The following is a 24,180-nucleotide window of genomic DNA, read 5'->3' on the forward strand; positions in this document are numbered from 1 at the left end:
AATGCTTCACGTCCTTGCTGTGTTAACTTACTGGTTGCATTGTCCCGAAGAATCATTTCTCTGATGTGCGAGTGTCTTAATGCTACTTTAGTGACACTTTGACACTTCACTTGTGAGGAAAGCAACTGCAGTAATAAAGGTTTGCATCACAGCGTGGTCAGACTGCAAAATACACAGTATTGCTGTCCATTACTGTTTCTCTGAAATCATGCTCACTACAGATCCTACTCAGTATTTCTTAGCTGAAACTGTGAAATCAAAGTCTTCAAGCATCTTCTTAAGGAAAGGTTGGTAGAGGATGTGCTGATACATAGCTGTCATGTATGTCTAGTCAGAAGTTACATTAAAATAATGTGAAAAAGAAGAATGTGTACTTGAAGGAGTGTTCTTTATCAGTGTTTCGGTATTGGGTGGAACTTCAGGATCAGTGGACAGCTGAGTTGAGTAGTATTTTGCTCATACAAAACTCTTGCTTGGTACCACCGCTTGTGGTTAGCTTGGTGGAACAGGACTGTAACTGCCAAACTGGGCCTTTATCTGCTTGTTACTGTTAATCCTTCTAAAGTATATGACATTATACATGTTGGGACAGGTTTACTTAAATTGTGAGAAAGAGTGGAGGGAAGAGAAGGTTGTGTAATTTAGAGCATGGTGTGCTGATACCAGTTCAGCAGGAACACCAAAAGAATCTAATCTGGTAATAGTGTGTGGATGCTGCCAAATGGCAGGTTGCTGTTTAGCTGGAGAATACCAAGACTGTCAGAGATGTTTGATAGGCTGCTGTGAGTGAAATGTTCCATTCACACGTGATTATTATCAGGAGACTACCATAGGAGGGGACTATTTGGCTGGGAGGGAGGTGTCAGACAATTGGATTTTGAAAAGACTGCTTTGAAGATTATGAGTGTGTGTCCCAGGGTTCTACAAGCAGTTTAAATTTAGGCATGTCAGTAGTACTCTAGGTAGATGTAGGCAGAAATGGAGTGACAGTGGAAGGAAACTTCCTTTCTGTAGTTCATGTGTGACAGTTTGCTTGCAGAGTTATTTCTTGGTCTGGATTATAAACTCTGAAGGCAGAAGATTGCTTACAAAACCATGATACAGAAGGCTTTCATTCTACTTTAGAGCTGTTAAAAAAATAGTATTTCTTCAGTGCTCTTAAATTTCTTGAATGTTTCATTTTGTGAGTCCTGACTGCCCCTGAATCCATGCTTTCTTGCCTGTGGGATGACTGTAACAGTGAAACCTTACCTCATTGTGATAAGTTTTTGGTAGCTTTCTTTGTGCCTTACAGAAGTTCATGTTGGTTTAAAGTGTTTTCTGAATAACCATAGCAAGAATGAATAAGCATGTGGCATGCCAAGAGTTGCACAATATATTGCTTTAACTGTCTTACAATAAGTATTTTAAGGTGGCTTGTCATAGAGTCCTGTTTCCTTTCCACTTCTCAATACACTCAAACACACTGAGGAATAACACTGTAAGAGGGAGCTATGAGAAGAATATATATGTCATATGAACATTTTTGTTGTCCGCCAAGTTTTGTTTCCCTAGCCAAGTGGATAGGAGTAAATGCTGAGAAAGGTTTAACTAACAGTGTAGTACCTTCAGTTGTGCCTTCATTGAGAGCTAAAACATGTCTTCTAAGTTGATAAGTCAAGTCCTGGAAAAAACATTATAATTTTAATCAGGGTTGCTGGCACTTAGAGATTTGTTGTTGAGACTTCCTTCTTCCCCCTGTTGTGCCCCCTTCCCCAGTTTCCTTATTTGGACAAAATCACTAGCAGTAATGAATCTGTGAATATCAATTTATTGATGTTTGTCTATCTACCCAAAACCACAGTTTCAGAGGTTGATTTTTCTAAGGTTTGTTTGTTAGACACAGCATTATCTGTGACCTTTCCAACTTGTCAACCACTTACACAGAAACACATTTTACTGTGAAGGAGTGTAAAGCTACTAACTTTACATAATACATATACTGAGAAGCTGTTTCACCACAATATTGTTTAAGTAGTGATTGGTGCGTAAGATCCATTCTGCTTCCATTTTGTCTTTCTGTGTGTTTTTCTGGTAGAGATATGGGACCTTTAGAGGTTGGCTGATAACTACCGCTGTAAAAGCTAAATGTCAGTGTGTGGACCAAGCTCAATGCAAATGAGGAGCTGCTGCAGCCAGCATTAAGTCCATAAAAGAGAAAGAGGTGGGCTTGAAGGCAAGACAGCACCTACTGCTCTGATACACAGCAGCATTTTGCTGTGCTCGGTCATGTAGGATGTTCAGGGTATTCTGGAATTGGATTTTCACCCTGAAGCTGCCATCACTGAACAGTCCTGGCATACAAGCTTCTACCTTGAAGGTTGCCAGTGTGCACAGATCTTTTCCCTTCAAATTTCAGTGGACCTGTCTGTTTGTAATTCTTGTGTTCTCTTATGGTGGTATTTGATTGAGGAGCCTTGATTGAAATGGAGAAGTGGATATTAGCATAGGTGAATGCTGCATCTTTTTTACTAATAAAAGTTGTCTTTCGGATATATGTAGTTCAGGTTTAATACATTAGCCAGAGAGAAGGTAGCAACTATTCCTTCTTATTCCTTTGAGCATTCTCCATTTCACAGCTTTTCCATCATGACGCTTCCCATTGTGCACTCCATTCATGTTTAATTTCACTTCCTGGATGGTGTATTGGATTTTTTGTTGTGTCATTCCTGTGCTGGATGGCCTGAGAACTCTGCTTCCTCGGATTACTTCTCATGTTTGCTATTGTTTGCAACTTCTCACTTATGAATATAAATTTAGTACAGAAGTTGTCCTTTAACATCTGTTTAGCCATTGTTAAAATTTGTTAATGACTTTTAATATCATTTTTTTGTTGTTGTTGCTGTTTAGGAATGGTTTCTAACTGGACCAAAATTCCACCACCACTTTTCAAAAAAGTTGTCATTGTGCTGATAGATGCTTTGAGAGATGACTTTGTGTTTGGGTCCAAAGGTGAACAGTTCATGCCGTATACTAAACAAGTTATTGATAGAGGGCCATCCTACAGTTTCATTGCTGAAGTGAAGCCACCCACTGTGACTATGCCTCGAATTAAGGTAAGTAGGTGTTTTTTCCACTTAAGGTAGTTTCTCAAAAACTGAGAAAGCTTTTAAGGCTGGGTTATTTCATATACTCGAAGTTGGCATAAAGGGTAGGTTTGTTGTGTTACTGCACTTTGTGGCTGGAACTCACTGCTGTAGTAGTATATGGGATAGAATCCTGATTTGTTGTGGCCCAGAGGTTTTTCCTGAAGAAACGGTCAGGTCAGAGGTCAAAGGAATGTACAGGGGACTGAGCAAGAGGAATAAGTGGCAGCTTCAACTCAAGTCACATTGCCTTTTTTTTTCCTTAGTTGGTAGCTCTGTGGTGGGAAGGTCTGTGAGAATCAGTCAAGGGCAGTTAAGGCCCTTGTGCTGCCATAAGTGATTGTTATAATTTTTTTATTTATAATCGTGGGAAGGCAGTAGCTTCTCAGTTACCGCATTTTCCACTTGTCTTCTATTCAAGAGCATGTTCATTGCTATTTGTCTGTGTTCTTACAACTAATAGGAAATCCAGTTTAGTGTAAATTTGTTTTGTCATAGGGATGCTTTTGCAGAGCTTAAAAATGAAACTATGCCAAATTCCAGGTAATTAAAATATGTATTGTGACTGTGTCATCAAAATACTTGATTATCCAGGCTTGTCAACAATGGACCCAAGTGACATTTCTTGCACTGAAGAAGCTGAGGAAATGAGCTTTGGTAGGTCAGCTGGACGATCAGTGAGAGAGTGAAGGGGAGACAGCCTGGTAGCTCTTGATAGCTGGGCTTCATTACGTTTTCCAGAAGATGCTTAATTACTGTTTTGAATGTACTTCCATTGTTATTGTTATCTTAAGTCAGTTTACTTGGGTCTTCTTTTTGGTGATTTAGTGACTAGTAAATGAAGTGAATTTCAGCTGGCATACAAAGTCTTTTTGCTGTCTGTTAATTAAGAAAATACAATTTTTACCCTTTTTTGCAAAAAAGTTACAGTTTCTTATATCAGCTAGCACTGTGTTGTGACAGGTGATGTGATGTGGCATTGCAGCTCATGTGTTCTTTTTAATTTATTTTGTTTGTTGAAAGTACAAGTTCTCTGCTGTCTCCTTCACTGCTTCATCTTACACTAACACTGTTGTCTGAATTCTGGAAACTTTTTGGTTTCTGTTCATATGGCTCTTTTATTTTCTTCTTTTATGTAGGCTTTGATGACAGGTAGCATACCTGGTTTCATTGATGTTATTGTGAATCTCAACTCTCCAGCTCTTTTGGATGACAACCTGATATGGCAGGCAAAAACAGCAGGGAAAAGAATAATCTTTTATGGTGATGATACTTGGGTTAAATTGTTTCCAAAGCATTTTGTGGAGTATGATGGAACAACATCCTTTTTTGTGTCTGACTTTACAGAGGTGAGAGTCTTTGTATAATCCCAAATTAAATGAGTACAAACGTAGTTGCAACTTCTGAGAATAAATGAGTACAACTATCCTTGTGTAATACAAACTTGACAATTAAATACAAAATTGCATTTGTATGTTTTCCATGTTGGTGATGTGGAGGTAAGCATTTCAGTCTCTTGTGCATATGCTGTGGGAAGTGTTTGGATGATACAGTAACAAAGAGCATGCTACTGTATAACTTTCCTAACATGCAGTAGTCTCACAAAACTTGCCTTACGAAGTTACACCACTTCCACTATCCATGTTTTTGGTTTGCTATCACATTTATATTAGTGTGTGCCATCTTCAAAGGGCCAGTTACTATATAATCTCACTCTTGTTGTCTGACAACTCCAACCTGTGTGGTGTGGTCAACATGCTGGAGGGAAGGGATGCCATCCAGAGGGACCTTGACAAGCTTGAGAGGTGGGCCAATGCCAATGTCATAAAGTTCAACAAGGCCAAGTGCAAGGCCCTGCACCTGTGTCAGGGCAATCCTGAGTTCAAAGGAGGGCCATGAAGATACTCAGAGGGCTGGAGCACCTCTCCTGTGAAGACAAGCTGAGAGAGCTGGACTTGTTAAGCCTGGAGAAGAGTGGGGGAGGCCTTAGAGGAGCCTCCCACTATCTAAAGTTAGCCTGCAAGAATGCTGGAGAGGGATGTTTTCAAAGAGTGAGCAGTGATAGAACAAGGGGTAATGGCTTTAAACTGAAAGTAGGTAGATTTAGATTATATATTAGGAAGAAATTCTATACTGTGAGGGTGGTGAAGCACTGAAAGAAGTTGACCAGAGAACTTGTGGCTGCCCCATCTGTGGCCATGTTCAAGGCCAGGTTGCATGGGGCAACCTTTGAGCAGACTTGTCTACTGGAAGGTGTCCCTGCTAATGGCAGGGGGCTTGAAACTAGATGAGCTTTAAGGTCCCTTCCCACCTAGACAGTTCTGTGATTCTCAGAGCCACACTTTCTATAGCATTGTTTTGCTTTTGTAATTGCAATATGAGTAGTGTTTCCATATGTTATCAAACAGGGAGCATAGAAAGTAAATGAAACAAAAAATGAAGAAATTTCTTATTCTGGGCACGCCAAAAGAGTAAATGGTTTGGAAATTCTAGTTTGTCTATTGAACCTTTATGTTTTGTAAAACCTGAGGCTATCGGCCTGCTGCTACTGACATTAAGTATTCTTATTACCATATTTAAAGAAGTCAGGTAGGTCTAACATGTGCCCTGGAAGACACTTTTAATTGGTTGCAATTACATGTCTCTCAAGCTCATTATTCAGAAAGCATAAAGATTGCCTATAGTCCATTAATCAGAAAGCTTTTTATTATTTTTTTTAGGTATCAGAGTTATCAAAATGGTGTTGCATGTGAAATTTTGTAAGTCTTCTTAATATCCAGGGAGAAAGATATGCAACTAAAAATAGGTTGTGAACCTGCACAGAAGAACATATGAATTAGGCCCCAAATAACACTTTCTGAATAATTCTTCTTTCTTGCTGTGTTGTTAGTTCTTTTACCTGTGCTTCCAAGCAGCAAAGAGAGGCTTTTCCCTATACCTACTTCTGAAGTGATAAATCCAGAGTGTGAAGGATAGAAGTGACTGAAAATTTCTTAAAGCAGTCGTTAAAGGTATCTGTGGAAGCTGGCAAACCATTTTCTCTGTTTCCATGTAATCTGGTGCCCCATGACCAGAAAAAAGTGAAATGGGGTGAAGAGTCTGTGTTGCAAGACAGATTTTTTTTTTTTACTGCCTGACATTGAACTAATCAATCTGTTTTTTTTTTAATTTTTTTTTCTCTGTTAACATTGTGAGTGACTCTAATTCTCATCAGCTTTTACAGAATTTTCATGGGTAGTGTGATCTCATTTTTGTGTGCTTTATACAAGCCTGAAACATTTTTTACCTTGTGATTGTTCTCCTTTTATTTCTGAGGTTGATGATAATGTTACCAGGCATTTGGATAGAGTGTTAAAGAGAGAAGACTGGGATCTCCTAATACTGCATTACCTGGGCTTGGACCATATTGGGCATGTGACTGGGCCAAACAGCCCTTTAGTGGGAACAAAACTGCGGGAAATGGATAACATCCTGAAAAAGATTCATATTTCTCTTCTTTCAAAGGTAACATGACTCCTTCTTGAATCAATTTCTATTAGTTGTGGACTAACTTTAGAATGCTTGCTTAGTTGTGGGTGGTGGTTTGTTTATTCCTAGACCAAAATGGTATTCTTTTGTTCTTTTCCTTCCCTGGCCATTCCCCAGTTAATGTTATATAGAATAATTTTTAAGGATTTACTGACTGACCTTAGTAACATCTGTTAAGCAGTCTCTTCTGAATAGCTGTGGGAAGTAACTCCCCCTTGGTGTGCAGGAAGAGGAGAGGAATGCATGCCAAAATTCTCATATCACTCATAAATTAAAATGGTGGTTGATGTGCTTTCTGGTACTGAAATTCAGCAGAAGGACTAATGGGCATGTATAGCTATTGGCTCTTATTTCTATAGTTGGGAAGCTACACCTAATTCTTAGATATTGAAAACATTAATATGGAAATGATAGCTGTAAGCAGCATTTTTCTTATCTTAAATATAGCACAAGTTTCTAAAGCTGAATCTGGTTTTTGATATGGAAATATAGGATGTCACTTAACTAAATAATCTGGATGTTGAAATACTAAGTCCTAATTTGATGTGGCCTGAAGCTTTTTTCTTGTGTCATTCTGGCAACTGCAGTGCACAGTAGCTGCTGACAAAATTTCAATAGTAGTTTTAGTCAGATACTATTGTATGATGAGAGATTAAATCCTGCTTGTGGAAGCTGAGTTTTAATGAGCATTGCAGTGGTTTTGCTGCAGTCTGTTAGTATGTTTTGCTTTTGCCAAACATTTGCAAACCTTTATCTCTATTTTAGAATACGGAAATAATAAAATACTACTTTTGGAAACAAGAGGTACTAGTAATAACTAGAGATGACAGAAAGCTGCTTTGTTATGGAATGACTGTATTTATATTCTGCTGTCTTTGTTAGCTTGAATTTGTTGGAGAGGCTTCATTTATGCTTATGTTTCTTTTTCTTCAGGAAAAGAAAGGTAATTTGAGCTCAGTCGTGTTGTATTTCTACCCCAAAAGCACTTGAGAGACTAGACTCTTAGAAATAGGATTATTTTTATACTACTTCTATAATACTTATATTTACAATATTAGTAATTTAGCATTTATACTAAAAACTTAATGAAGCTGAAGAAATGGATGGGCAGATACTTCTCTGATAATGCTACTGCTCCTGGACTCCTGGTTTTTATTTCCTCCCCCCACCCCATATGATTATTTAATCCTTCAGTTGATTTCTTTTGACTTTCTGTGTGGCTTTTTTTTTAAGCTTTTTTTTTTTTTTTGTAACGTGCTGAAAAGTATGTAGCATACATATGTGTGCCTTAACCGTTAAAAATTAATTTTATTGTATAGCAGTTGCAGATGACTCTTGTAATCTACCCCAGGTGTTGTGAACCAAGTTAAAAAATGGAAATTATTTTGAGAAATATTCATGTGCGAAAATAACAAAGATACTGAAGCGTTATGTATGTGCATCTTGTTTGTGCAGTATCTTAAATTTTTTTCTGTGACTTACAGGAAGAAGCCTCTCTTCCCAATTTGCTAGTTGTTTGTGGGGATCATGGGATGTCTGAAACAGGTAGTCATGGTGGTTCTTCAGCTGGAGAAGTGCACACACCGCTACTGTTTATCAGTTCCACTTTTGAAAAGAGAAGTGGTAAGGATTAAAAAATCTTTGACCTTTTTTAGAAAACATTGCCGTCCCTATATTAGCTCTGGAATTCTTCCTGAAAAGTTCTAGAGATATCTGGTAAGGTCATTCTGTGTGACCTAGAACTATAGTTTTAGCCAGAGTTTATGCCTGTATCATGATGAAACCATGACCTAGGCTTCTCTCCCACTGAGAGAACTGGGTAATTCTCAGGTGGTAACCTTTTACAGCACTGTCCTACTCGAGTGTTGAGAGCTAATGTGATCTGTTGTCAGGATCCTGGGATAGTGGTAAATGGATAGGATTAGAAATAAAATTCTGTTTAAACTGAGTTTTGTCTGTCTTGGCTAGAATATTTTCCTGGCCTCCATTCTTCTATCTCAGAGAGTCAGCATAGAGGAATGAATGGCAATTTCTCATTCTGAGTGTAACAGGAAAGAGAAAGAATTGCTTTTCCTCTCTGAATTTATCTCTGTGAGTTTATCTGTTTCTGAAACTCATTTTCTACTTGTGTAGTACAGCTTAAGGTAAGAGGCAAGAAGGGCATGGTGTAGTAGAGAATCTTTACTCTAATATGTAGTTTTGTTTAAATAAACTCCTTGACTTGAATGAACTGGTGAAATGTAGTTATACCAGGCCTGAATATTTTCTTCAAAATAGTACTTCCCTCTTCATTCTGCATTTTGCTCATGTCAGTCTGATTTCCTTGTTTTTAAAGCTGAACCTTGCTTGCAGAACCTTGCTTTGTTTATCTTGCTAGAGGTTTCTGCATGGTGGAAGCACATTTATCTCTGTCATTTATAAAGCTGTTTTCCAGCTACAATAGAAAGCATTGCTTGAAGAGTCATTGAACTCTTTTCAGATATAAACCCAAAACAAAGTCAAGAGCTGACCATAGTGCTCAGGTAAGTTTTTGCTTCACAAATTTCATTGTTACATGTTAGGAATCAGGCCATGGGAATGTAGATTCTGTAAATGCAGTCTCCTATTCATTGCAATTAGTTTCTGTTAGGTTTGAACTGAACATGCAGGTTTTACAGTACAGTGAAATACCTCTGTTCACCTGTCTTTGGAATCAAGTTTGTGATTTCTAATGATGCTCATGTAAATATACAGCAGCTTTCTCACTGCTACACTAATCAGAATTCTAGTGACTGCTTTTTATGATAGTATTGTAAACAAAATGTACTGCAGTTAATTTGGTAGATCTTAAAATAGTAATCCTGTGGGCTTTTGCATTTAGTATGCTGTCAGAATATTACTTTTGTAGCCTTCTACAGGAATGTGTCACCCATGATTGTTTAAATGCATTTGGTAGTTTGTCTGTCTTTAACCAGTGAAAAACTTGCCTTTAAAGATGAAATCTGAAAACTGCTGACGTGCAGGCACTCATGCAAAAAGGTTTTAGGGATTATAGATGGCATTCCGTACAAGTATGGGATTAATCAGAGCTACATGAGAAATGAGAGAAGTTCTAATGCTCTTAAAGGGACCCTTGAAAGTTATAAAGACTGCATATAAAATTCTTTCTGTACCGTACTTAAGTCAAAACACTTCAGTGCCTAGAGTTACAAAGAGAACAAAGAAAAAGCATAATAGAAAAAGTGTTACGTAACTACTAAAGCACACAAAGAAACAATTGACAAGACAATCTTAAACAAAAGATTACTTACATTCGTGAAATCATTTATGTGTGTAGATGTTTGTGGGACTGAAGGCTAATCCATATAGCTGCAGGAAGGTAATGGCATCCTGCACAGAACTCCTTAAAAATCACTAGGTTTGCCTGCACAGAGCCATGGATTTGGGCTTCAGCATTCTTTATCTGACCTCTAATTCTGTTTGCCTAGCAACCTGATATTAGTTGTATCTTGAGCTGTTGCCATTATCAGGAACATTGCAGAATGCTGTCAAGATTATTTTGAATTCTCATTCTTTGTCCATGCATTAAATTAGTCTACTGTAGTGCTTTCTATTTTTCTAATGTAAAAGTTAGATGTGGGCGGCAACTTGGTATTAAGGTGATCTCCTGGATCACCTGCTTTTTACAGGTGCGATATTAATGTTGTATTTATAGCAGTTGCTGAGAATTGAATAACTTTTATTTTTACAATAGCAGAGGACAGCAGCTGAAAAAGATCACTCAGCTCTTTGTAGGTTACTCCAAATAGCTGATCTAACACCAATGGAAAAAACTTTGAAACTAATAGGATGCCAGCAGTCTCTGGAGAAATAGAATGGACCTGTTACTGAAACCCCTTCTTTCTTTTTCATTTTTTCGGTTGATTCTAGGTCCTCTAACACAACCTGAACTTGTGCAACAAACTGATTTAGCTAGCACTCTGGCAGTAGGTCTTGGTCTACCGATTTCAAGAAACAGTGTTGGGAACCTTATATTGCCAGTTGTGGGAGGCAGGACAATGAGAGAACAACTGCGTTTTGTGCACTTGAATGGGTTCCAGCTTAGTAGACTGCTGCAAGAGAATACACCTGCGTATGAAAAAGGTAAATCAGCAAAAAAAAATGTTACATGTACAAAGGGAAATTGTTTACAACATGTTGTGGGCATTTACAGTCAAGAGCATAGCATGGGACTGCAAAGTAGCTCTTCAGTTGAGAGTAGTGTTTGGGGAAGTGATACTGAGTTCAGTCTTCACTGTAACCTACTCTGACACACTGTCTCTAAACAAAGTTTTATTCAATGACAAGTACTACTTGTATTAGGCAAAAGAACAGAAATAGTGCTGAGAGAGTAAGATTAAATTGAAACTCCCCGTGTTGTGAAATTGTAGTGGTTTCATACTTGTTATTTCTCAGATATCCTACATAGGGAACTGATTTTGAGCTATTTGGAATAATAGCACAATGAAGTTGAATTTTCTAGTTTAAATAAAAGCATGCTTCAGGTAAAGTTAGGAAATAAGTTAGGGTGAGTTATGTTTTTATTCATTCTTATGTATGAATTTATTTGGAGTGAAAATGTAGAAGACTGTAGAGCTGCTTATTAAAAATACGTGTATGGATGTGTGTATGTATTTGGAGGAAAGAGTAAAAAACAAGTGGAAAAACCAAGCCAAATCTAGCAAAATATAATACATTGTAATGAAGCATGTTACAAACTACAATGTAACTAGGGAAGCTAATATGATAATTACGTGGAATAAAATTGAGTTGGAGGTTGAAGAAAGAATATTTTAGCATGGACATTAGAAGAATTTGTCTTAAAGTGACAGTGAAGCTTGAAGTCCTTGTCGCGATTTATAATGTTGAATCATTAAAATAACTGGATGAGAATGCAGACCTGTGTTACAGCTATGAATAATTAAAGTAGATAACATAAAGTTTAGCAAGATGATTAGTGTAGGTCAAGAATTAATTATCTTTCAACATCACAACTTCTAATTATAATTAAACCCTGTCCAGGAGTGTAACAAAACAAATGCTGCTCATGGTAGCAGCATGTCAGTAGCAGGACCTATGTTCCATCAATTCTGAGTTGAGTTTTTTTTCTGCACAGATTTTCTCACTTAACCTGTTTGTGTCAGGTGATGAATGTTAAACTGTGGTTGGAGTTTAGGATATGGCTGTGTTACTGAAAATTCCAACACAAAGCTCCATCTCACAGTATTTCTGCAAGTGCTGGTGAAACAGACAGGTTTCTAGTAGCTTCTGATTTACATCTTCACTTTCATTTTATTTTTGCCCAGGAGCAGCTTAATTTCAATTTGTAGCTTTAATCTGAGAAATTTAGTTAAAATTGCTGAGGATGGAAATGTGATAAATTTTGATGCTGCTCTTGCTTTGCAGAGTGCTATGAGAAGTGCTACCATACTGGAAAGGAGTTGGGAGCCAAAGCAGCTCTCATGAGCTTCTTTTTCTTCAATAATGGAGAGTCTTAGTAGCAACTCAAGATTAGTGGACAGACAAACACAGGGCAATATTTTTGTGGGTGTCTGGTACAGACAGCCTGTTGGGAAGAAGTAGTAGCTCTTCAGACAACTTGAGGAAGCCTCATGTTCACTGTCTGTGTTGCTCATACAGTGCTTCAACCACCCTCTTGAAATTCAGGCTGGGTAACAGGATAGTGAGATGGATTGAAGACTGACTTAGCTGCTGGGCTCACAGGGCAGAGTACTTCTTCAGCAAGCCTACACACAGTTCGGAACTGGGAGGAGCAGTTGGTACAGTAGATGGGTCTGCTGCCACACAGAGGCACCTCAGGCTGGAGAAGAGGGCTGAGAGGAACCTCTTAAGATTCAGTGATGATTTGACACCAACTGGCTGAAAAGCAGTCTGATGGAGAAGGACAAAGGACTCTTAGGGACACCAGCTGAACATCAGCCAGCAGTATACCCATGTGGAAGGAAGTCACATGTGGGGTCCAGTTCTGGGCTCCCCAGTAAAAGAAATGAATTGATGTAATGAATGTAGTGAGTGCAACCATGGAGATGACGAAGGGATTGGAATGTGTCATACAAGGAGAGGCTTAGGATGCTAGGACTGTTCAGCTTGGATAGAAGACTCAGCAGGGATGAGGAAGGATGAGTGAAGGTAGGAGGGAATAAAGAAGATTGAACGAGGGTCTACTTGGTGGTGGCCAGTGAGTAGGCAAGAGGCAGTAGGCATAAATTGACATACATGAAATCTTGTTTAAATGGAAGAAATATCTTTTTATGTAAGGGTTGTCAAGCAGTGGAATTTGATGCCCAGAGAGGCTGTGGAGTCTCCATACCTGGAGATATTCAAGACCTGATAGGACACAGCTCTGGGCAAGCTGCACTAGCATATTCTGCTCTGAACATTTGGGTTTTATTTGTGCACCATCGGGACACTCTTTAAAGTTGTGCTGACAAGTCTTGGGCCAGACAATCTCTTCCACAGACAAGGTGTCTGCCACTTTCTTTGAGGGAAAGAAACTCCAGGAGATAACCTAGTTGGACATCTTACTCACATTTGCTGCTGCAGGTTCAAGCTTTCCAGTGCTGGTTCTTGGCTAATAACTGATGGATCATAACATGGGATATAGCCCTAGAGGGTAAGGGGGCCCAAGACTCTTGGTTAATATTCAAGGATCACCTGCTACAAGCTCAGGAGTGTTGCATCCCAACCAGAAGGAAATGCAGCAGGAGGGGCACGAGACCCCCATGGATGGATAAGGAGCTGCTGAGAAAAATTCACAAGAAAAAAGAGGCTTATAAAAGGTGGAAACAAGGACAGGTGGCCTGGGATGAATACAGGGATGTTGTCTGGGAAGCTAGGGACCAAGTTAGGAAAGCTAAGGCCGCATTGGAGCTAAACTTGGCAAGGGATGTTAAAGATAACAGAAGGGATTTTATAGGTATGTAGCAGCTAAAAAACAGACTAAGGCCAATGTAGGCCCCCTCCGGAAGCTTTCAGGAGAACTGGCTACACAGGACTTGGAGAAGGCTGAGGTTCTGAATGGCTTCTTTGCCTCGGTCTTCACTGGCAAAGGCTCTGACCGCAGCACCCAAGTCTTGGAAGGCGGACACAGGGACTGTGAAAACCTAGACCTTGGGCCCACTGTAGGAGAGGATCTGATTCGAGACCATCTTAAGAACCTGAATGTACACAAGTCCATGGGACCTGATGAAATCCATCCGTGGGTCCTGAAGGAGCTGGCAAATGAAGTTGCAAAGCCACTGTCCATCATATTTGAAAAATCATGGCAGAACTTCATTCCTGATGACTGGAAAAAGGGAAATATAACCCCCATTTTCAAGAAGGGGAAAATGGATGACCTGGGGAATTACAGACCAGTCAGTCTCACCTCTGTGCCTGGCAAAATCTGGGAGCCGATTCTCTTGGAAGGCATGCTAGGGCACATGAAAAACACCAAGGTGCTTGGTGACAGCCAGCATGGCTTTACTAGGGGAAAATCCTGCCTGACCAATTTGGTGGCCTTCTATGACGGGGCTACAAAAGTGATGGACAGGGGTGGAGCAGTTGACGTCATCTACCTGGACTTGTGCAAAGCGTTCGACACTGTCCCACATGACATCCTTGTCTCTAAATTGGAGTGTCATCAATTTGATAGGTGGACCACTCGGTGGATAAAGAACTGGCTGGATGGTGGCACTCAGAGTTGTGGTCAACGGTTCAATGTCCGGCTGGAGATCAGTAACGAGTGGTGTCCCTCAGGGATCAGTGTTGGGACCAGTCTTGTTTAATATCTTTGACGCTGACATGGACAATGGAATTGAGTGCGCCCTCAGCATGTTTGCCAATGACACCAAGCTGTGTGGTTCAGTTGATACGCTGGAGGGAAGGAATGCCATCCAGAGGGACCTTGACACACTTGTGAGGTGGGCTGATGCCAACCTCATGAAGTTTAGCCATGCCAAGTGCAAGGTCGGACACCTGGGTGGGAGCAGTCCCTGGCACAACTACAGGTTGGGCAAAAAGGAAATTCATGGTAGTCCTGCGGAGAAGGAGTTGGGGGTGTTGGTCAATGAGAAAATGAACATGAGCCAGCTTCAGTGTGCACTCACAGCCCAGAAAGCCAACCGTATCCTGGGCTGCATCAAGAGGAGCGTGACCAGCAGGTCAAAAGAGGTGATCCTGCCCCTCTACTCTGCTCCCGTGAGACCTCACTTGGAGTATTGTGTGCAGTTCTGGTGTCCTCAACATAAGAAGGACATGGAACTGTTGGAACAAGTCCAGAGGAGGACCACGAGGATGATCAGGGGACTGGAGCACCTCCCATGTGAAGACAGGCTGAGAAAGTTGGGGCTGTTCAGCCTGGAGAAGAGAAGGCTGCGTGGAGACCTCATAGCAGCCTTCCAGTATTTGAAGGGGGCCTACAGGGATGCTGGGGAGGGACTGTTCATTAGGAACTGTAGTGATAGGACAAGGGGTAATGGGTTGAAACTTAAACAGTGGAAGTTTAGACTGGATATAAGGAAGAAGTTCCTTATTGTGAGGGTGGTGAGGTACTGGAATGGGTTGCCCAGGGAGGTAGTGAATGCTCCATCCCTGGCGGTGTTCAGGACCAGGTTGGATGAAGCCTTGGGTGATATGGCTTAGTGTGAGGTGTCCCTGCCCGTGGCAGGGGGTTTGGAACTAGATGATCTTAAGGTTCTTTCCAATCCTAACTATTCTATGATTCTATGAAATGCCTATGACTGGAGCTTTGTTTTAAAGTGAGAGATATGTGCAGGGATAGCCTAAACTTTGTTGCTGCATTTTTTTTTTCCTAGTTGTCATTATTTTTCAACTCTTCAGCACAAAAAGAGTAGGTTCTTCTGAAGGGGAAAAGATGGAATTTCTGCAAAGGCTGTTGTAATTTGCAGCACAGAGATAGGGCACCAGCTATCAGTACCTTGAATGTGATGACTGAGTCATATTAAGAAGAAAGTCACCCATTGTAAGCTATAGCATAATGTATATATTCATTCTTGGAGCAATGTTCATTTCTTTCTAAGTGGATAAAGATGAAGTTGGATGTTGATTAAGATGAATCACAGTCAGATGGAAAGGCAGAATGACCTTTACATGCTGTTTTATGAAGAAGACATAGAGTGCTCTGGATTCAGCCACTCCAATGTTAAGTACAAACCAGAGCAGTACACAATAATACCATATTGTTCACGTGTGCTTTCAGTGTATATGTTTAATAAAAAGCAGAATGGAGGTAGCTCAGTAACTTTTCTCCTCTCCCACCAGTGTTCATGCAAACATGCATTTTCAAACCAAGAGCTCGTACAGCATTTCATGGGACTTGGATTTTGAGGTACAGAGGAATCTTCATGGTTAAACCTATTTTTAGGTAAATTTTTAATGAGGAACTTGAAGCTTTACTGAAGGCCTCATTATCTTGAAGAATTTAATTTTTTTTTGAAACATCCTAATAGATGCTAATGTGAAGCATTAGCTTTTCTTTTGATAGAGATGGACGCATGCAGCTAAAACAGTCTGAAAAGGGCAATAAAGCAGCTGACAGAAATGAAGAAGCTGAAAGGGGAAGTATCTAGAAACTCTGAGAGAGTTAATATCTCAGTGTAAGGTAGTAGTGCTTCCCTTGTTCTGAACTTCTGAACATGCACCTGAATGGTGAAGTAGGATTGTTACAGGATTGTTTCTGGGAAAGGCACTTCATAGTGGAATGAAGAGTCACGCTTGAGGGGAGGTTGGATGTTGTTATTAAAATGAATCTCTTGTTTTCAATTTGGAACTAATCTTGAATTTGTATTAAATGCATGTGTTGATTGAAATAAATTGTTACTGGAAGATTTATATATTGAAACTGGAGGAGTCACTTGCATGTTATCCATTCTTTTCTTACAAATGTAACTTTTTTTTAAAAATGATTGCTCCTTGTCAGTGGAACTAAGTGAAATTATTACCAAACAGATGCTTGAGAAGCAGAGCCATTTGCTTGTGATAACACTGCTGAAACAGAAATTGCTAGTGAAATACTATGCAAATAAACCATTGCCAGTGCTTTGGGAATCCTGTAACTCGCAAGCTTGCCTTGGATTTTGCTCCAAGTTTAGTGTGTGAATGTCCCATGCAGAAATGACTTGCAAATGTTACTCACCAGATACATGACTACTTCTTCAACAGAGTCTATGACCCGTCTCATTTTATACTTACTGCAAACAAATGTACCATTGAACAGATTATCACTGGAGTTCTTGAAGGAAATTGGGTAGTCGTAGTCCTTTTCTTTCTGTAGGATCTTTAAATCATTCACTTAATAGATCTCAAAGTTATAAATGTGGATTTGACTAAAGCAGTCCTCTTTCTTAACATGGACAGTGTGGGTCTGGTGGACAGTTTTACGGAAAAAGGCTGGTTTAAGGTTGATTTCAAGGTAGATTGGATGGTGCTTTGACCAACCTGGTCTAGTGGAAGGTGTCTGCCCACCAGAGGGTGTTGGAACTAGGTGATCTTTAAGGTCTCTTCCAGCCCAAATCATTCCATGATTCTCTGAACTGCCAAGGTAGATGAGAATGAAATAAAAATGTGAAAAGGAGCAAAGAGGTAAACTAAGCATGAAGAGGGAGAAGAACAGGAGCAGAATATCTGGAGATAACTTATTTAGATTTCAAAATGTGATTTGAACTCATTTCAATGTTCTGTTTAATAAAATAGTGTCAACTCAAATCTCAGTTTGAATAGTGTAATTTCAAATCTTCAGGTCCATTTGTTTAAAGCTCATTTTAGAAGATCCTGTCTAGATTTCTGGATTTCAGCAAAAGTATGGATATTTATTTCACTTCAAATATACTGGAAGAGGAACTTCCTGTGGAATTCACTGTCCAAAGAACTACTCTAGGACAGCGAAAGGCCCCATGAACACTGACAACTATCTCAGTATACAAGTGTTTGCTGCTGACTGAATTGTACATTTTAGCAGATACCGGCAAGCCTCTTGCATAGCAGAATCCACATGCTTTGAGATGGCTTGGGAGACTAAATTGGACATTCAGTTACTTTCTAAAATTCTAACTTTGAATTTAGGCTGTAGTAGACCACAAATTGTCTTGCAGTGATAAAAAAACACAAATGGTAAGCACAGTTCTTTTGTAACTGTACTAGAATCGTGAATAGAAATACTTCATTCACTTGAAATAAAATTTAAATTTTCTGCATTTGAGGATGCGCTTTTGCTGAAAAGGCTTAGCAAAAAAGATGGTATTTTTGTCCCCAAATCTGATATACTGTTGATCTACCAAGAGTAAAAATTAAATTTTGACACCAAACCTTACTTCAGTCATTGCATTAACCCTTGTCATCTGAAACTACACAACAAATGTGTTGCCCTACTTTTAGTTAAGAAGGTAAGGGTTACAAGATGGGAAGATGATACGTATCTAAATCTGAAACTTCCAAATTGTCCTTTTTTCCCTTAAGTTGTCATTAGCTTTCAAGTGAAATTGCAGGGAAATAGCAGGGATTGTTAATATGAAGTGAAACTAAACATCTATTTTTTGCAAATAATTAAGATGTATGTGAATGTTCACACTTAGCATAATGTCCAGTGAGGTACAAGTTTCTTAAAATTATGCTCCTGTTTTCTTTGTGTTGTTGACTAAATGCATACTGAATTAATCTAATTGCATACTATACACAAATGACCAATATTTTAAAAACTGTATGTATGGCATGTTGGACTATGGGGTGATGCCCTTATAAAGTGAAGAGGGAAAATATATCTTAAGTGCTTTCAGGAACAACACCATTTTTCACATTTACAGTAATACATAGAAACTAACCTAATTGTTCTATTAAAAAAAATCTTGAAATGCAACTGGCATGTAGTGAATAGAATGCTGTTTAGGTGCATGTAGGAGCCACAGGAATAATTCTGGCAGAAATGATTTTATTATTTTTTTTACCTTTATGCTTGCAATGAGCACTCTACAATTTTTTTTTAATATGGCAGCAAAGTGATGCTCTTCTATTTTCACCTGCAGAATCTGGTTGTTGTCACTGCTGAATATAAGTAGTGTACTGAGACTCAGCTTTTTGTGCTGCAGCTTTTTGTTTAAATGTTTCATAATGGGAAAGCTGATGATGAAAATCAACATTAGTTGGTGGGAGAACAAAGCAGTAGAGTACTTTCATGTGTCCTTTGACTTGGTTCAAATCAGTATCTGTCCACACCTACCCTTTGGTATGTATGAACAGGAAAAATGGTGTAAAGTAAGGATTCTTTGGAATAACTAGGGAGGGGATTACATACAGGAAGAAAGCTACTACAGTTGTACTTGGGAAGGACTTCTAAAATGTAGGAACTGGCTGTTTGCTTTTTTCCTGTTGTCCTCACTCAAGCTTTTAAAATACATTTAGAGCGAAAAGAGTAATGCAGACATGTTTCAATAGTATGAGAAAGAAAACTATTAAAAAGCATACTTGCATTGAAACCTGAACCCTCAGAATTCAGTGGTTGATTTAAAATTATTTCCATCAGGGACATAGTCTAGGGCTAGTCATGTCCTCTTCTGTGGTTCTGAAAGCAGATCAAAGTCTTGGTGTGTGTTGTGAGTGTTCAGCTTCAATCCATTTACACGTATCTGTATCAGAAGACTTAATACTACATTTCTAAAGAAAATATTACCTAGATATAGACAACAGATATGTGTCGTGGAGGGTTTTTTTTCCTCTTTATTTTCTTTTTCCTCCTGAGAGTTTCTTAAGTTATTGTTTGGGTTTTGTTTAATTTTTTTTGTTTGTTTTTTGTTTGCTTATTTGGTTGGTTTCTATGTTTTTCTTCAGGTCCGGTTATTTTTTTCAGATAAGTCACTATGAAATAACTTTCTGTCACAAGGGTCTTGCTTTCGCAGATTGGTGGCAGCCATCAGGTTTTCTCTTTTTTAATAATGTTTGACTGTGAGCCATACTTACACTATGGCATAATTACCGAGTTTCATGGCTGAGGATTGCTTTGTGCCAGCTTCACAGTCCAAATGCCTGAAGCCAAACTGCACTTCAGCTGTTTACTTTCTGTTACCGCTTCAGAATCTTACATCCCATGTGTTTAATTTCATGTTAGCAACAGACTCTCCCTAGTTTTGCTGCAAAATCAAGATCCCTAATATGATGTGTATGTTCTTTAGTGTTTTGTCCTGAGATTACCTATTTGATCATTTCCCATTTGGCTTATACATTTTGACCTGGATAAGAGTGGCTCCAGTGGAAAGTATTACTTTTTTGTTTTTTGTTTGGTGGTTTTTTTTTCAGGATTTAAAGTGTTTGAATAAGTTTGTCCTGGAAACCTTTTGTAAGAGTAAATGGGTGTTTTAATAAATTTGTCACTTTTAGAAGTTTTGACATTTTATCAGGTGAGAGATTAATTGCTTTTATTCTGAGGAACTGGCTCATTACGGTCTTGCTGCAGAAAGATAATGTAGCATTCTAGGTGGGAAAAACATTTCAATCCCCATAGCAATTTTTTTTAATATACTATAAAAAATAAAATACCACATCTCTAATTAATCTTCCTTTGTTTGTGGATCCTCTTACCTTTCTTTTTTTTTTTTTCCTGTTTTTTTTTTCCCTTCTCCTTAGATCCTGGATATGAACATTTTAAGATAGCAGAAAAATCGCATGCTAATTGGATCAAACTCTATTTAGAGGGGAATAATTCAGAAATACTCTTAAATCTTGGCAAAAAAGTTCTGAAGCAATATTTGGAGGCCCTGAAGACTCTAAGTTCTTCACTAAGCAAACAAGTGGCACAATATGACATGTATTCGATGATGGTTGGGATTGTGATCGTTATGGAGGTAGGAAAATTTATATTTCTGTGAAAAAGCTAAGTGCACAAATGTGAAAGTTTCTTGGTTTTGACTATTCTGTGTATCATTCTATTGGTCTTTAGAATTACTGAGTATGAACTTTCAGAATTGGCTGACTTTCTGATTGGATGAGGTTAGTATTCTTGTATGACTTGGTCACTAAAATGATTCAAGAAAGCTTTTGATAGAAGCTACTTAGTTATAGTACATACACAGATGTGCTACGACTTAAACAAGTCACATTAGTTAGCCTTATACCTTTTGAGTAGCCATGCTGTATTAAAGAAAATCCCCAATGTCTGGCACGTAAGTTCCTACCCGCTCCTCTTTATGTAATAGTGGGCATAGCTGCTGAGAATAAACAATACCTTGTATGGTCAATTTTCACAATTCTCAGAGTTGTTCTTCGTACTGATAGATGTAGAGCCCTGAAATAAATACTTCCTGTAAGGTGCTGGATTACCACTTCGTATCTCATGTAAGAATAAAGATAAGATATCACATGTCTGGAATTTTAAGTGGTTGTCTGTAATTGGTCAAATCTCAAGTGCTAGAAATACGCTCTGTGGGAATCCTTTGAGAGTCACGCTTAAGGGGAAACAGGCATGAACACTGAACTTCTGTGTATCAGAGCTTGAACTGACCTTTTAGAGTTTCAACTTTTGTGAGGATGAGCACTGTTCCATTGATCCATGGAAATACCTACTCTAAGCTTAATTTGGTAATTGTGTGTGTATGGTGCTGTACAAGACTGCTTAATTTCTGTAGCATTGGTCCTCTTCAGTGCCTGGAACAAATAAATACTAAGTAGCTGTTTATGTACTGTTGAGTCTCTTATTGGGTATTAAACTTTTAACTTTTGCAGAGAATGAATATCATGCATGTGATCAGTTACCACAGGTAAGGAGGTGCACAGTAATTTATTGAATTCTTCTAACTGCTTGTCCAAGCCCTTAATAAATGAAAACACAATCTTTATTTCTTCCATTTTTATGGTAATATCTTACTGGGGATAAAAAAATCCAGTATAGTTCTTCACAGATTTTTTGATGAAGTGTATATATTAGCAGAATGACACGGTATTAGCAGAATCACAACAGTATGATTTTGTGTGTGTGTGTGTGTGTGTGAATTCTCACTCTATGTTTTAGCTAACCCAGATTCTTTAAGTATTAATTCTCTGTTTTATTCTAGGTTCTGCTGCTTCTGTTGCTTAGCATTCCAAAAGCCTTGAGCAGCAGGGCAGAATTTGAAGTACCGCTTTCCCCTCCACTCTTCTCCCTGCTGTTTTACTTGGTGTGTCTGATGCTTTGTGCAGTTCACGTCATTGTATGCACATCCGCAGAAAGTTTATGCTATTTCTGCAGTATGTCCTGGTTCACAGCAGTTGGAGTGATGATGCTGATATCCGCACTCATGTGTGGTATTTTGTCTGCCATTGCAAAGGTCTTTGATAATTCCAGACTTCCAGTGAAGGTGAGAGCATGCATTAATTAGCGTTCAGAATGTTTTGCTCATTATGGCATACTTTCAGATAAAGCTTTATGAAGGTTTTCTTTGTGTGTACTTAAATTATTATTTGTAATGTGACTTGAATAATTTAAACTTGTAATTGAAAGATGTTGTGTTCACTGTGGCATGATACTGATTTCTATAAAGAAGATCACAGAAGTGCTTATTTTCACGTTACTTAAAGAAGTGTTCTAATTAGCATAAATTATTTTGCAGTTAATTTTATGAGATCAGAAACAGTTATGCTGTGTGGGAATTTTATGCTGTTACATAGTGATATTTCACAATTGCAATTAAAGTAGATGTATGATATTTTGCAACAACATGCAGTGGTGATGATCTGTCCTTTCACAAATACCACATACATTAGTGCTCTAAGACTAATAAGAAAACATTTTGCCAGTACCCTTTCTTGTATTTGTACTCTTAATGCTTTTTCAAAAATAGTTTTGAAACTGTAATAGAGGAAGCAAAATTAATCTGGCTCTTCTACTTTTTAAGTTAACTTTTGAAGTTTTTTAAGTTTATGAAACTGAGTTTGTTACAATCTTTGGAATGCTCAGGAATGTTCTCAGTTGTGTGAGTAGTTACCACCTGTAAAATAGGTTGATGAGTTTTATTGTTGTATTGAGTGGTATTCAGGTAATATCAAGAATTTGCAATGTCTTATTTCATTGTTAGACTTAGTATGCTAAGAACTGTCAGTCACCATAAAATCAGTCTCTAGCTGTTTTTTTTCTGATGCTTGTTAATCGTATCTTTCAAAGGTATAAGAAATTCAGGAAGTTTAATGCTCATAGCGCTCTATTCAGTGCTATAGCCTCTGTGCAGTACAGTCCTTTGTCAATCTGGGTTTCTTTGAATCACTTTTCGATTTTACATTTTTTAGTGTATTGACAATGTGTGGAAAGTGCATTGCTTTAGTGATATGATGACATTTCTTCTAGCTAAAAAGCAAACTTTCTGACTTAAACATCTAATAGCTGCTGTATTCATATAATTCAAAAAATTCACTGCTTCTGAGTGGAGATTAATGCTGCACTCTGTGCGGTTCATTTCAGTATACTGAAAACTCTTAAAAAGGGAGTTGTTGATACAACATGGTATTTCATTCCTGTGTTTTTATTTGTTCACCGCATAAAACCGTGTGTCTGTTGATCATTTAGAATCATGGAATCATAGAATGGTTTGGGTTGGAAGGGACCTTAAAGCCCATCCAGTTCCAACCCCCTGCCACAGGCAGGGACACCTTCCACTAGACCAGGTTGCTGAAAGCCCCGTGCACCCTGGCCTTGAACACTGTCAGGAATGGGGCAGCCACATTTTCTCTGGACAACCTGTGCCAGTGCCTCAGCACCTCATAGTGAAGAATTTCTTCCTAATATCTGATCTGAATCTCATCTCTCTCAGTTTAAAACCGTTATCCTCTATATTATCACTACATGCCCTTGTAAAAAGTCCCTCTCCACCTTTCCTGTAGGCCCCTTTAAGTACTGGAAGCTGCTCTAAGGCCTTCCTGAAGCCTTTTCTTCTCCAGGCTGAGCAATCCCAGCTCTCTCAGCCTGTCTTCATAGGAGAGCTGCTCCAGCCCTCTGAGCATCTTCGTGGCCTCCAAAAGGTCCATGTTCTTCTTACGTTCAGCTCCAGAGCTGAATGCAGGTATTTAGGAAGACTAAAATAGAGGAACAAGTCAGCTAACAATGTCTGCTCAATTAAATCAGGGAAAGAAATTTCAGCTCAGATGTATACCTGCTAACAGAATGGTCTTTGTCAGTGTAAATCACAGTTTGCTTTTGGTACTGAAAATTTTTGTGTTAGAGTAATGTTAAATGTTTTGCTGCCAAAGCTAGTGATGCTTGTGGGTCGTTTTTTTTGTATGGCAGATAAAAGAAGGTGGTAATATTAATGTGAATGGAGTAATCTGTTGAATGATATGATTGGCTCTACAGTGTATTAGCACTGTTGGTACATTGTTGTGCATTGGTCTTGAAATGGACTCAGTTCACTTCTGCTATTTCCAAACATTTATTAATCCATAGATAATTCCTTGTGACACCCACTGCTGTAGGACTAACTTTAACGTAACCTTATATGACTCAGGAAGAATGCTTTCCTACTAGGTCAAAGACTGGAAT

The 24,180-nt window shown here is 38.7% G+C and overlaps 1 protein-coding gene across 5 annotated transcripts in view; it reads left to right on the plus strand.

The window, feature by feature from the left end:
- Positions 1-24,180, plus strand: part of PIGG (phosphatidylinositol glycan anchor biosynthesis class G (EMM blood group)) — an 86,773-nt gene that overhangs the window by 821 nt on the left and 61,772 nt on the right. For all 5 annotated transcript variants that reach the window (XR_004081349.2, XM_031054192.2, XM_031054194.2 and 2 more), the window contains exons 2-8: positions 2,890-3,095; positions 4,265-4,474; positions 6,441-6,629; positions 8,138-8,276; positions 10,563-10,775; positions 20,304-20,521; positions 21,728-22,009. Coding sequence is in view for 4 of the 5 variants with exons in the window: in XM_031054194.2 (XP_030910054.2) it covers positions 2,890-3,095; positions 4,265-4,474; positions 6,441-6,629; positions 8,138-8,276; positions 10,563-10,775; positions 20,304-20,521; positions 21,728-22,009 (1,457 nt within the window). In the remaining variant the exon portion in view is untranslated. The remainder of the gene's footprint in view (positions 1-2,889; positions 3,096-4,264; positions 4,475-6,440; positions 6,630-8,137; positions 8,277-10,562; positions 10,776-20,303; positions 20,522-21,727; positions 22,010-24,180) is intronic.

The sequence above is a fragment of the Melopsittacus undulatus genome, chromosome Z (genome assembly GCF_012275295.1).
Source record: "Melopsittacus undulatus isolate bMelUnd1 chromosome Z, bMelUnd1.mat.Z, whole genome shotgun sequence".
In the NCBI taxonomy this organism is placed as follows: Eukaryota; Metazoa; Chordata; class Aves; order Psittaciformes; family Psittaculidae; genus Melopsittacus; species Melopsittacus undulatus.